This window comes from Tupaia chinensis, unplaced genomic scaffold (assembly GCF_000334495.1).
Source record: "Tupaia chinensis unplaced genomic scaffold, TupChi_1.0 Scaffold000264_1, whole genome shotgun sequence".
Classification (NCBI taxonomy): domain Eukaryota; kingdom Metazoa; phylum Chordata; class Mammalia; order Scandentia; family Tupaiidae; genus Tupaia; species Tupaia belangeri.
The window spans coordinates 1380486-1392629 of NW_006159744.1; the positions used below are offsets into that span (position 1 = coordinate 1380486).

Genomic DNA, 12144 nt, shown 5'->3' on the forward strand with positions numbered 1-12144 from the left:
CTATGAAGATAGAGAAACTGCATGTTCTGATTAAATAAATAATTTTATTAGCATAGATCACCCATATTCAGAACAGTTAAAATGCTTAAGAAGAATATGCCCTAACATAACTTGAACATACTTCATAAAATAACATACTTGACTTTTAAGTTTTTAACCACAATATAAGAAATAGTTTTTTAATCTTCATGTCTACTTAAGTTCCAGGAATAGTGTAGCATTCTGTGTACACTAACCTAGGGCCTAAAATAAATAATTCTGGTCAATTAAAAAATATCTTCATAGAGGGGCCAGCAGATGGGGTAGTGGTTGCATCACTAGACTCCCACATGGCCAACTATGGTTCAAGTCCTGGACCCCATGGCTTGAAATTCATGTCAGGTGCATGTGCATGGGTGCAAAATCCCAGGAGGAGAATGGAGGAGAAGAGATTGCAGCATGGCCATCCTCCCTTGGGGGATGATTTCTCACTTTCCCTCTCACTGTCTCTGTCTCTCTTTTTCTCTGGCAAGATCACGTGCCCTAACGGAAACACACAAAAAAACTTTATAGAAATAGAATTTCATACCTAAAAGCATGGACTGATTATGGAAAACTTACTGTCAGGCTTATAATAATAAACTTCCCCCAGATTAAATGGGAAAATACGGTATAATTTTGGTGGTCATGCCTATCTCCCTACCTTATTATTTATTTATTTTTAAATTTTGCTGCAGAGTGCTTACACTAACAAGAGAGAGTTTGTTGAGAGGGTGCCACACATGCAGAACAGAGAGAGAGAAAGTGAGAAAGCATCCTCAATGGGGGATTTTCATGTTCCAATCCCTTCTCCATTTCTCCTTTCAGGATTTTTTTGGGCATGCATACAAATGCACCTGGCATGTTTTTAAAAGTAAGCCTTTTGTGTGTGTTTACATGAAGGATTTATTACCAAATTTAAAGATTTCTCAAAAAACTTAGATATTAAAATTTGTTTCAAGGTTTTTTTTTGTTTGTTTTCATGAGAAAATAAAACATAAATTTCATGAGAAAGGAGACAAGTACAAATTCCTTTGACAGTGTCAGCAGGCTGTAATTGCCCCTAGCCTTCCAGCCAACCAGGATCAGGGGCATACATGGCATATTCAGGTTGACCTGAGCTCTGAACCCAAGATCTTCCTATGTTACTTCAGTTTTATACAGTGGTGCTTTACAGACTAGACCATGGCAGCTGAGCCTCAAATTTTTGGATTTTTTTAGAGAAATTTCTGCTATAGGGCCCATACACTTGCTAGAGAAACAGAAACAGAGAAATAAAAAGCAAAAAATTACCCTCCAGGAGAGATGGTCATACCATAATCCCTTCTCTCGGAGTTTTGGGCATGCTCACACACATGCTGGGCCTAAATCTCAAGCCACTGGGTCTGGGACTCAAATCACTGTCGACCATGTGGGGGTCCAACAATGTAACCATTATGTCATCTGCTGGTCCTGCCACAAGTATTTTTAAAATATTATCGTAGAAATAAATTCTAGACATTCAGTTTATTAATATTTATATGAGCTTTTTCTTTTCTCAGGAAAGGTAAAAGAAAGTAATATAAGTAGTATATAAATGAGTGTTTTAAAATTTTTATTCGTGTGTGTTAAGAATAATTTATGAAAATTGAAGCTCTAAAATACAGTTAGATTTTTAGGTAGATATACTTCTGAATTATGCTATTAATAAATTGACCAGTATTGAATTCCTTTATTAGCCAGGATGATTTGTTCTTGCATAACTCTGTCACAGAGTTTATTATAAAACTTAAAAAAAAAAAAAAAAAAGAGGAAAAGCAGCTTGACACAACACTGACTTCCCAAAGAAGAGATAGGTTCTGTTTCATAAGTCAGCGACTACGTTCTGTCAGCCTGAGGCACCTGCAGTTAACCAAGTTGAACCAGTCTCAGAAGCCCTTTTTTTCAAACATTTCATGTCGTGACTTGTCTTAGACATAGCCCTTGAAAGCTGATTCTGCCTCAGAAATAGTATTGAAGGGGTCTGCACTGAGAAGAATATGCTTTCATCTATTTGAAACCAAAGACAAAGAGTTTTAAGCCCTTTTAATATATTAATAGTTACCTGACAACCTTTGAAATACGAAACATCGTGACTGAAATTTACTTGATTTAGCATGTTAAGAGCAGATCTAGAACTAAATGTCATTGTGGGAAAAAAGGTCAATATTTGCTTGTTGTCCCATACCTTTACTCATAATTCTTAGAATTTATAGTCGTCTTGCATTTGTGGGGTTTTATAACATGGAATTTCATATTTTTGTCTCTGCTTGAGGGCAAAAAAAACAATTATGATAATTACAAGAGAGACAAATAAATGAAAAAATATAGATAATCTATAAAGCAGTTTATCACAGATAAACAAAGCCTTTAAAAAGCAGTCTCAATTACTTCAAATGCTTCAGATAGCTGTTATCTGAGATAAATTTATGTAAGTACTTTGCGTTCGGGCCAAAAGCCAAGTGCAGTAAAGAACCTATTCATACAAGAAATCAGAGCAAAACAAGAGAAGAAAAATACTTTCAAAGGTTTTAATGCTTTGTTATCCCTCCTGTTGGTATCTAAAGAGCATTTATATTAGAGAATTAGGGTTGACTATGCAAAAGAGTACTTATTAAAACAGTTGTGGATGGCATGTTAGGCAATGATGCTTTTTGGCGGTTAGAATTTGGATAGTAGCTCTTTTCATCTGCATAGTCCTCTGATCTTTAGAGTAGCTTAATGAGCTGACAATAATGAAAAGTTAACATTAGGCCATTTTGAAAAAGTAATATTTAATGAAGATACCAGGAAAGCAACAAATTTGTGCTGTGTAGAGACCATGTATTGAAATAGTGCCTGTCAGATGATGCGCATGAGGATTAGAGAAATTCATAAAACATGTTTTTCATTTTCAGAGTCTCAGATAATAGTGGACCGATGAAAAAAAAATTATACACAAAGGATGTTATATAGCCTGGCTTCAGAGCTCATATTACCAGTAGAACCCAAATTCTAAAGGATTCTCTATATCTGTAATATCAGCTTCGTGGTTTGACAGAGATCATTGCTCTTGGTAGAAATGTGTATTCTAGAGATTTTTGAATCTTGTGCTAGTAAATTGGAGCATACTAAGACCTTTTCTATTTATGAAAATAACATATGCTCAATATAAGAAATTTAGAAAATAAAAAAAGTATTTTTAAAACTACCTGAAAACCAGACACCCAGCAATAGCTGCTGCAGTCATTTTTGTAGATACAGTTCTGCATCTTGCTCTCTCTCCTAAAATCGTAGACATTTTCTTCACAATTAAACTTTCTTTATAAATATTTTATTATAAAATTTCCTCCTAAGCTTATACCATCATTTATTTCCTTTCCTTTTCCAGATTTTTCACTACCCTAGGTAACAGTGGGAAGATGATCTTTATCATAATTTTTTGTTCCACCTCTGTTCAAAATTTCTTAGAATTGGAATGATTATACCATTGAATCAGGCCCAGAACCAAGGTGAGGTGAGGGCAGCAGTGGCCTTAGGCATACAATTTAAGGGAGAGCCAAAGCAATTAAGATAAATAATATTTCAATGAAATTTACTTAAAAATCAGAATTAGTGCAAAAAGCCCCTACAATGTATTAGGTCTAAAACTTGTTAACTCTGAGACAGGTTTCTGCATTAAAATTTTATATGCTGTAGACCATTCTGGATTCTTTTTTTTTAAATCCTTGCTTGTTCTTTAGGTATAAAATGTATTAGGTTGAGGAAAGTCATGGCATAGTTTTCTATGCAAAAATGCATCATGACTTTCCTGACAACCCAATAATTGAATATAAATTATTTATTTATTTATTTATTTTTAGAGAGATTTTTTTTTTTTTTTGAGAGTTTTCACTATGGGGCGCGTGCGCTCGCCAGACAGAGAGAGACATAGAGACAGAAAGCGAGAAATCACCCCCCGGGGGGATGGTCACGCCGCAATCCCTTCTTCTCCATTTTCCTCTCGGGATCTTGGGCACGCACGCACACGCGCCCGGCGTGAGTTTTAAGCCACCGGGTCCAGGACGTGAACCACGGTCGACTATGTGGGAGTCCATGACATAGCCATTATGCTAACTGCTGGTTCCCGAGAAATTTTTTTTGTTATAGGGCATGTGTGCTTGCTAGAGACAAAGAGACAGAAAGTGAGAAATTATCTGCCTGGAGGATGGTCAGCTGCAATCTCCTTTATTCTCCTCTTGGGATTTTAGGCACGCATGCACATGTGCCTGGAGTGAGGTTTTTCTTGGAGAAGTTTTTGCTATAGGGTGCATATGCTCTTCAGAAAGACAGAGAGAGACATAAAGCAAGAAATCATCCCCCCAGGGGGGTGGCCACGCCACAGTCTCTTCATTCTCTTGGGATCTTGGGCATGCGTACACATGCGCCCAGTATGAGTTTAAGTCACCAGGTCTGGGACTCAAACCACAGTCAGCTACATGGGAGTCCAGTGACATAACCATTACGCCAACTGCTGGTCCTCATGGAGTTTTAAGCCTCCAGGTGTGGGACTCAAACTGTGATCAACTACGTGAGAGTTCAATGAAGTAACCATTACACCATCTGCTGGTCTCTATAAATCCATTCTTAAACTCATTCTTTTGTTTTATGTGTGTGTGTGTGTGTGTGTGTGTTACATTTAGTGGATACCACATATGAGGATAGAAAATAGTGATTTACCAATGATTTAGAGAAGGGATCAGCAAATGTTTTCTGGAAAGGGCTGGATATTTTGGGGTTTATGGGCCTTATGATTCGTGTTACAATGCACTCAGCCCTCCTCTCAACCTAGCCTGCTGCTGCAGGGTTAAAGCAGCAATAAACAAAATGTAAATGAATGAGTATGGTTGTGTTTCAGTAAAGTGTTGTTTTATGAAAAAAATGTGAAATTTAAGTTTCTTATTGTTTTTACATGTCAAAAAAAATTCTTTTGTTTTTTTACACCCATGTAAAAATATAAAATCACTTCTTAGCTCTTAGACCATACAAAAGCAAGTGGCAGCCTGGCTTTGGCCCGTAAGCCATAGTTTACTGCCCTGATACAGAATATTAACTCTGTTGTATAATTTAAAATTTTTCACTGCATTTGGCAATATAAAATAATTTTCTTAATTTATCATAGCACATTCCTTTAAGTAATATTTTATGAAGAGATTTTAAAAATTATGTGTCAGATACTTTCATCTTTTTTTTTGTTCATATATTATAAGAATTTAAAGAAAATACATCTGAGAGTGTTTTTAATGAGTGGCTTCAGAAATTATTGCTCTATTTAATTTTCTCTTGTTCATAGGTGGAGACATACTACGCCTTGACACACTTTTAGAATGGTGGAGAGAAAAGAATGGTTCCTTCTGTTCCCGGCTTATCATTGTATTAGACAGTGAGAATTCAACCCCTTGGGTGAAAGAAGTGAGAAAAATCAATGATCAGTATATTGCAGTGCAAGGAGCAGAGATGACAAAGACAATAGATATCGAAGAAGCTGACCCACCACAGCTGGGTGACTTTACAAAAGACTGGGTGGAGTATAACTGCAACTCCAGTCATAACATCTGTTGGACTGAAAAGGGGCGCACAGTGAAAGCAGTATATGGTGTGTCAAAAAGGTGGAGTGACTACACTCTGCATTTGCCAACAGGAAGTGATGTGGCCAAGCACTGGATGTTACACTTTCCTCGTATTACATATCCTCTAGTACATTTGGCCAATTGGTTATGTGGGCTGAACCTCTTTTGGATCTGCAAAACTTGTTTTAGGTGCTTAAAAAGGTTAAAAATGAGTTGGTTTCTTCCTACTGTGCTGGACACAGGACAAGGCTTCAAACTTGTCAAATCTTAATTTGGACATCAAAGGAAGATCTTATTGAAGTTCATGCTACCATTTATCACTAGCCATTTTTTGTATGCTGTATTTTTATTTGTGGAAAACATCTTGCTACTTCTGTAGCTGCTCTCACTCTTTTATCAAGTTATTATGGTGTGTGTAAGGTATTGGAAATAAGCATTATTTTATACTAAAAATATGTAAGGAGTCATACATGCTGACTCTATGTACATGCATAAAAGATGGTAAAAATAACAATGCACTTTCGGGAATGTTTGCTTCCGTTTAGAAAGAAAACAGTTTTCTATGCTGTGCAATGGCCAATGAAGAATTACTGATGCCTTATTTTCTAGGCATAGATTAGCGAATGTAAAATAGACAAATTTCTTTACTATTTTAAGAAAACTACTAGTTTACTTACAGAGGATTCTTTTTGTGAACAGTGAGTTTTTAGTCTGAGACCATCAGGAGAACTACACATTCTTTCTTATTAAGAATGGAAAAATTCTACCTGGAGTGAACATAAAATTTACTTATACTCCATCACATTCAGAGTTCTTGGATTGTGACCTTTTGCCAGTATAACAAAGAAGCCCAGTTACTTTTTTAATCAAAAAACATTCTTTATGTAGCTCACTGTAAAGCTAGACTAGCCTGTAGGTTGCTCCTTCATGTGTCAGTGGGGGCCTCCAATAAACGTGATAATTTTAAGAGTCTTTCTCAGGGTAACTTAAGGTTTTCTTAATACAGAATGTTTCCAGCTACAAATTCCTTTCAGATAAATTGTCTTTCCTTTCAAAAAATACTCTTATAAAGAATTTATCAACTTGTTATTGACTGATTCAGCCTAAGATTTCAGAAAATATTTTGATCTCTGTAAAGTTAATCCTGTGCTTTGAAAATTATTTTTCAAACCCCCATTAATAATAACATGTTTTTCTATTGAAGGTCAAAAGATAGAAACAGGCCATTTTTTTCTTGTATACTTGTAGCATATTATGTATTCATATTGCTAATTTTAGTTAGCATAATGGTATGGTTATAGTTTTTAAAACTTAATTCAGTGTTTTTTTCTGATTAAAAGCAGGCACTGATCAGGGTATTTCCTAAGAAGTAGTTCACTTTTTATTCTCTTCCAATAATTCTTATGTTCGATATTTTCATCTTTGAGAAATAACAAAAGGAGAAGAGAATTAAATTGGGATATAATCAATTTTTGTTATTTAAGTGGTGTTAACATCTCACCATGAAAGCCATTTTTTCAGCCTCAGAGGAAATAATGCCTCTACCATTTTCTACCTGATGACTTGAAAATACAAATTTTAGTTAGTTAAAAATAACTTAGCATCAGGGAACTTGTATACCACTATCTATGCAGCATTGTTATAGTCTGATTATTTCTATGTTTTGAGTATAATTTTCCTAATGCTTTGAATAAAATTTTGTTAAAAATTAACTTTTCATTTAATGTGCAAATAATAATGATTAAATATTTTAGCATATTGAAAATGGTAGTCAAAAAATGCACATGTTTTAGACTGCATGTTTGATAGCAAACTGATTTGCAAATTTCCAGTATTTGGTTAAGTTATGTACATTAGCATAGGTAATAGAGTGTTTCTGTTCTACACAGAAACAATGTAGTAGAAAAGTCAAGTGTTCAAATTAAGAGCATCCAGCTTCAAAAACAGTTTTATGTTGGGGAAACTTTATAAAGTAGAGTTCCTCTACAGTAATGAACAAATTAACTTTAAAGCATCTCTCTTTATTCAGAGAAAGCCAAATATAAGGGTGTATTCTGCATTCTAAAGTAGCATTATTAAGATGACACTAAAAATCACATTGAAAATAAAACAGTTTTTCATTCACAAAGTTAATTTTTTGATATGTATTTTCTGTGAAAGTACAACCAGAAAAATCTTTGGGCTAAAAATGTGACTCATTAATTAAAAACTTATAAAATATCCACTCCACTTTGAATTCTTTTTCTAAACAGAAAACTATAAATGACTCTTTCAGATGGCATTCTAAATGAAAGCTGCCAACTTAAAAACATAAACTAATGTAACAGTATGGAGAAGTAAAATTATAAGAAAAGTAAAGCAATTGATTAGTTTTAACTAAAGTTTAAAAAATAGAACTGATGATTAATGACACTAATTTGCCTATGGCTTTCATTTTAATATATTTAGGAAGGGATTACTTGAAGGGAATTTTTTAAGGGCAAAACATTACCATACTACTAAAGAGGTAAAATGGAGATATTTTTCAAAATAATTGTACTTAATATTTATTTCCTTATAAAACCACAAAAGTACTAGCTCTTAAAAATATCTTTTAAAAAAAGAGTGTACACCATTGTATGATAAATTAAGGACCCAGGTTCTTTTTCCTCCTATGACTTTTCAGTTATTTTATTCAAAATTTTTTAGTTTGCTCTGATCTAACCTCTTCTTCCCTAGGAAGTTTTGATTTATCTTTTTATAAAATTCTATCTTGTTCTTAATAAATTCAAAATTCTATGGAAAAGACCTTTTTTGATCATTTAATGAGCAGTGTTTTTTTTATAAGTTTTGTGCTTTTAAATAATTACATTCTTAATTAAAATGCATTTACATTTAATACATTAGTGGGTATACTTTTGTTCCACGCAAGATTTTCATTAGAATCTACTTTTAATTATATATTTTATAATTTTTGAATTACATATGTTTGATGTTTTGGGTACTGCTTTTTTTAATATGTATTTTTTCACATCTAGGACTTAGTTTTTTTTGAAGTAATGTTCCATATTATCTTTTCATAGATTATATGATAATTAAAATTATGTTTGCCAGAGAACATGGTTTAATTCTAAGAATGTGATTATATGTAGTTGAAAGTAAATGCTTGAAGGAGTTGGATCCGCCAATACTTTTGTCTCCTGTATTGGAAATTACTATATAGTCATCATTTTTTTTACGCAAAAGCTCACATATCTTTATATTTCTAATATACAATTACCTACAAAAATGCCTTGCTAATAGTATTTAATAAATATTTTTTTGACTGAAAGAATTTAGAATTCTCAGGAGAAATTGTAGTAGTTAGATTGTAAGTTATATTTTCATAAAATTTAAATGGATATTTCAAGTAATTTTGTAGAGTTAGTGAAAGGAAAACATCTCACATCTGTAGTTAAAAGAGTAATAAATGTGACCATTGGGGAGGGGAAAATTGAGATTAGTTTGAATGAAAATATAGCTGATGTCAATGAAAAGTCACTTTTTGTGGGTTGAGTTCATTTTCTTCATGACTTCAATCTGAATAAGAATGAATCTTTCCTTCATTTCCCCATAATTACTTCTAGAAAGATTGGTGATTTATCACAAATAGAAATTATTAAAAGAAAAAGTAGGGGGCTAGCAGGTGGTGTGATGGTTGTGGCACTAGATTCCTACATGGCTGACTGTGTTTCGAGTTCTGGACATGGCATCTTGCTTTCTCACTTTCTCTCTCTCTGTCTGTCTCTCTCTGGTTAATAAAAATAATAACAAAAAATAAAATTAAAGAAAAAATTGAACAAGGAAGTAATTTAGGCTATGCACATTGGTGAACTATTAATAAATTGTGAAGTCAGAAAAATAGGCCCATAAACATAAGCAGATTAAGGACAAGCTAGGGAAGTGACAAGTATTTCACTTACAGAGTATCTTCCCTGTTCACTAGTTGCAATACATAGAAATAAAATAAGAAACAAAGTTTAAAAAGCAATTATTTTGAGAAACCATTCTGATGATCAAATAGCTTACACTTATATTTATTAGGAACTATTCACTATTGTTAGTACTATTATTAGACCAAAACTGATTCAAAACTGAAAACTGGCCTAACCAGTAAGGTTTTGTTTTTTGTGTAAAATATAAAACACATAAAAACCATTTTCTCTTTTTTTTTTTTTTTTCTTGAGAGGTTTTTGCTATAGGGCGCGTGTGCTTGCCAGACAGAGAGAGACAGAGACAGAAAGCGAGAAATCACCCCCCAGGGGGAATGGTCATGCCACAATCCCTTCTCCATTCTCTTCTTGGGATCTTGGGCATGCACGCACATGCGCCCGGCGTGAGTTTTAAGCCACCAGGTCTGGGACGCAAACCGCGGTCGACTACCTGGGAGTCCAGCGACAGCCATTACGCTAACTGCTGGTTCCCATAAAAGCCATTTTGATTGATAAAATCAAATGGATTATTTTGTATGATAACATGATATTTTATGTTGAACCTTAAAATTAATTAGAAGCAGATCGTTTCAGTTGACTTTCATGGTTATTTGTCCAGACCTAACATTGATTTGTCCCAAATAAAGATTGCTAGCAGTATGCCAGGGATAAATGAGGAATGTGGCATATCTTTCTAGACTATCAATGTTTACTTCATGTTAAGTCAAAACAGTTTTTTATTAAAACAGATACCAATTAATTCCCTGAGCCTGCAGCCACAAGAGCAGGGAGCAGCAGCAGTCAGTGAGACAAAGGAGGCAGGAAGACTGCTTCAGACCACCCACTGCCTTCCCACTGCCTCAGCCCCAGGTGAACCTGGTCCCAAGACACTGGGAAAGGAACCAACACCTAAAGCTGGCTATATACACATTCTTTTCTGATTGGGAAATGGTCCTCTACCTGAGACACGTCTGACAAGTAGAACTCTTCTCCCCAACCCCACCCCTGATTACTACAGACGCCAGAAAAGTAGGAAGTGTATATAATTCATCAAACGACTAGAAACCAGTGCAGAGGCACAAGAAATATGGGAAAACAAGGAAACACCTCCCTCAATGGAACAGAGCAATTCTTTTCAACCATAGACTGCACAAAAAGACAGGAATGTCAGGAAAGAATTCAGAATATTCATAATGACAGAGATGAAGTCTTTCCAAGATTTGAAGGAGGAGATAGACACCATAAAAAAGAATCAACCTCTAGAGATGAAGACAATAAATTAAGACTTCCCTTGACAGAATTAATAGCAGATCGGACCATGCAGAAGACAGAATTTCAGAGCTCAAAGGCAAAACTTTTGACTTAGGTAAAAAACACCAAAAATAATAAAAAATAATTTTAAAAAATGAGGACAACATATGGGAAATACTAGACACTTTTAAATGCCCAAATATCCAAATAATATGTAGTCCATAAGGTGAACAATCTAAGGGCATAGAAGAGCTATTCCATGTAAAACTTGGAGAAAACTTCCCAAAACTATAGAACCATTCAGACATCCAGACCCAAGAAAAACAAATGACCCCAAATAGAATCAATATAAGATCCTCTCCATAGCATGGCATATCATAGCCAAATTAGTAAAATCACAGAGATTAAAAAAATGGCAAGAGAGAAATGTCATTTACAAAGGTTATTCTATTAGATTAATAGAAAATGGGAAGACATATTTAAAAGACTAAGAAAAACCACTTTCAACCAAGAATACTACACCAGCAAGATTGTCCTTCAAATGGAAAGAATGAATAAAATTGTTCTCAGACAGATAAAAACTGAAAGAATTCACCAATACTAGACCACCTCTTCAAGATGTACTGAAGGGAGTACTCTATCAGGAAAACTAAAGAAAGACAGAAATAATAATAAAAAAAGAAAATGGCCAAAGAATTGGCAGGGATAAATCTGCAAATATTGATAATGTTGAATGTTAATGGATTAAATTCTGCAGTCAAAAGACACAGGTTATTGGATTAATAATAATAATAATCAGAATCAGAAACCTTCTATTTGCTGCCTGTAACAAATGCACCTCATGGATAAACACATGCATAGATTAAAAGTGAAGGGCTGGAAAAAGCTACTTCATGCAAGTGGAAATCAAAAAAGGCTGGAATCGTAATACTGGTATCAGACAAAATAGGCATTATGACAAAAACTGTAAAAAGAGACAAGGACATCATAAAGTACTAAAAGGGCTAATTCACTAAGAAGACATAACGTTTGCAAGTATCTATCCACTCAGCTGGAGAGCACCCAAATATGTGAAAGAAAGACTGCTAGATCTAAAAGGATAGCTAAACTGCAACACATTAGTCATGTGGGGGATTTCAATACCCCATTCTCTCCTTTGGACAGACCATCTAGACAAAAAAGTAAAGAGACACTATAATGAAATGGGTTTGACAGACATCTATAATATTTTGCATTCAATGACCACAAAATATTTTTTTCTCACCCCTGCATGGGACCTTTTTGGAGACTGACCATGTGATATGGCACAAAACAAAACT

At 34.4% G+C, this 12144-nt stretch overlaps 1 protein-coding gene across 1 annotated transcript in view; it reads left to right on the forward strand.

Annotated features, from left to right (window-relative positions):
* The window catches only part of TMEM168 (transmembrane protein 168), a 30380-nt gene extending 23692 nt beyond the window's left edge, over positions 1 to 6688 (forward strand). Inside the window, exon 4 of the mRNA XM_006149482.3 lies at positions 5348 to 6688. Coding sequence (XP_006149544.1) covers positions 5348 to 5895 — 548 coding nt within the window. The 3' untranslated portion in view covers positions 5896 to 6688. The remainder of the gene's footprint in view (positions 1 to 5347) is intronic.
* The last annotated feature ends 5456 nt before the right edge of the window (positions 6689 to 12144 follow it).